Source organism: Atta cephalotes (assembly GCF_000143395.1).
Source record: "Atta cephalotes unplaced genomic scaffold scaffold00006, whole genome shotgun sequence".
Lineage (NCBI taxonomy): Eukaryota > Metazoa > Arthropoda > Insecta > Hymenoptera > Formicidae > Atta > Atta cephalotes.
The window spans coordinates 2,663,785-2,665,926 of record NW_012130070.1 but is presented as its reverse complement, the minus strand read 5'-3'; the positions used below and the strand labels follow the sequence as shown (position 1 = coordinate 2,665,926).

Genomic DNA, 2,142 nt, shown 5'->3' with positions numbered 1-2,142 from the left:
TTAGTTGTGTGTGTGTGTGTGTGTGTGTGTGTGTGTGTGTGTGTGTGTGTATGCGCGCGCGCGTGTGTGTGTAAAACTAGTGCTTTAATAAATATAGAAAATAAATTAACACACAAGAATGCACAACAAGATTCTACAACGAAAAACAATCATATTGAAAGGAACATATTATTTCTATTCTATTAATTTAGAGAATTCAACAACTGGTCCATCATGTCTTATTTTTCTACCTCGTTTTTGACATCTCGCTACAATGGCAGCAATCGCAATACAAATTGTAATAAAGGAAACGACCGCTGAGCCAAGGCCTAGGATCAGTTTTGTCATATTGGTCTTTTCAATATCGGCATTTTCAGTATCAGGATGTATTAAGATCTGATGTTGATGCCGTTTAGCTGACTGCGAATTAGAATTGTTTACTCCTAAACAAAAAGATAGATATATTGAAAAAGATAGATATATTTAAGATGCAACATCATGGAATTTTTGTTATTATAGAAAGTAACATTTAATAAAACGTTGTACCTTGTAAAAATCTATAAACTTTCTTATTGTTTAATTCAACTACGTATATCTCAGAACCATCTTCTGTCACATGCAAATTATGTGGATTATCCATATTTTTCTTGGGCTCAAACATTGATAATATCTTTCCGGAATAAATATCAAGTACAAAGCCTCTTACTGGTGCTGGATTACTTATAAATAGATTAGGTCCATTAATTAGATATAATTTTTCTCGAGCGTAGGCAACGCTGTAAATTTTTGTACCAATAGCAGGATGTTTATATTCCTTATGGAATGTACCATTGTTAGCAAAGAAGCATAATATTCTGCCATTTTCTCTGTCAGCGAGATAAAGATAATTTAATTCACTCGCGAGTGCTAAAGCATGTGCGACAAGAAACGCATATGGCGGAGGCGACTGTGGATAGACAAACTCTAAAATAAAATCAGGCTTAATTTAGCATTTATTTAAATACTGTTTATTGTTATTAATATCAATATTATTTTTATCATTACCTCTACTGTTCCAAAGTCGTCCCCACTGTAAAATTAATTCACCTTTTTTATTATATTTAATTATCCTAGAATTGCAATATCCATCACTGACGAAAAAGTCACCATTAGTATGTACAGCAACGTCAGTTGGTTTACAAAATGTGCTCGCGGTATTACCAGGGATAAAAGCCTCTCCCAAAATTATAGATGGCTTTAACATGCTGGCATGATTGTTAGTTACACTTGTCTCTGGGTTAACAAGTGCATTTTTTAATTCTTCCATGTGTTTCTTTACATCTTGAGCATCAAACTTGAATATCTGATGCATTGCTACATCAGTTATCCAATAATTCCCAGACTGATCGATAGTCAAACCATGTGGGAGATAAAACATGTTTTTTCCCCATTCCGATATCACTCTACCATTTTTATCCAGAAGAATTATTGTGTTTTGTGCTATCGGCCCATTATTCGGATCAAATTTGTTTTCATTATTGAAACTATTAGAGTCCCAAACACGAGCCCCTCTATGAAATATTGCAACATTGCCATTTGGGTCCACAGAAACTGCTGATGCTTGAGTAAGTTTCAGTTGTGCCCCCCATTGTACATCCCATATTATATCTGAAAAGAATATAACAAGCATAAGAAAATATTATCTCTCACTTCTATAAACATACACAAATAATCAATGCTTACTTTTATCCAAGGTATCTGTAATTACTTGCTCTTCTTTGTCAAGATAACTATCAGCTTTTGAATATAAATGATCTTTTGTGTTTTGTTGATTATTCGGTCTTGCTAAAGATCCTTTATCTCTATCATCAACATCAGAATATTCTCTATCATCATCAGAATATTCATTCGGACCAAACTTGGTATCAGGTAAATGCTATAATATAAAAGAATTCTTCTTTTGTTATATGTTTACACACAATTTATTAAATAATTTGTATAACATGCGATGAAATAACTCAGCAAACCAATTAACAGTGACATAACTGTTAGTTATAATTATATAATTTTCCACTCAACAATATAACTAACAATAAATATTACGTAAAATAAAAACAAAATAATTACGTATAACATGTGTTACACATGTTTACACACAATTTATTAAATAATTTGTATAACATG

The 2,142-nt window shown here is 32.0% G+C and overlaps 1 protein-coding gene across 1 annotated transcript in view; it reads right to left on the bottom strand.

The window, feature by feature from the left end:
• LOC105626661 (peptidyl-alpha-hydroxyglycine alpha-amidating lyase 1) overlaps nt 1-2,142 on the bottom strand; it is an 8,551-nt gene that overhangs the window by 3,085 nt on the left and 3,324 nt on the right. The window contains exons 2-5 of the mRNA XM_012207955.1: nt 1,702-1,894; nt 1,024-1,626; nt 526-942; nt 231-422 (exon numbers count right to left, since the gene is read on the bottom strand). Coding sequence (XP_012063345.1) covers nt 231-422; nt 526-942; nt 1,024-1,626; nt 1,702-1,894 — 1,405 coding nt within the window. The remainder of the gene's footprint in view (nt 1-230; nt 423-525; nt 943-1,023; nt 1,627-1,701; nt 1,895-2,142) is intronic.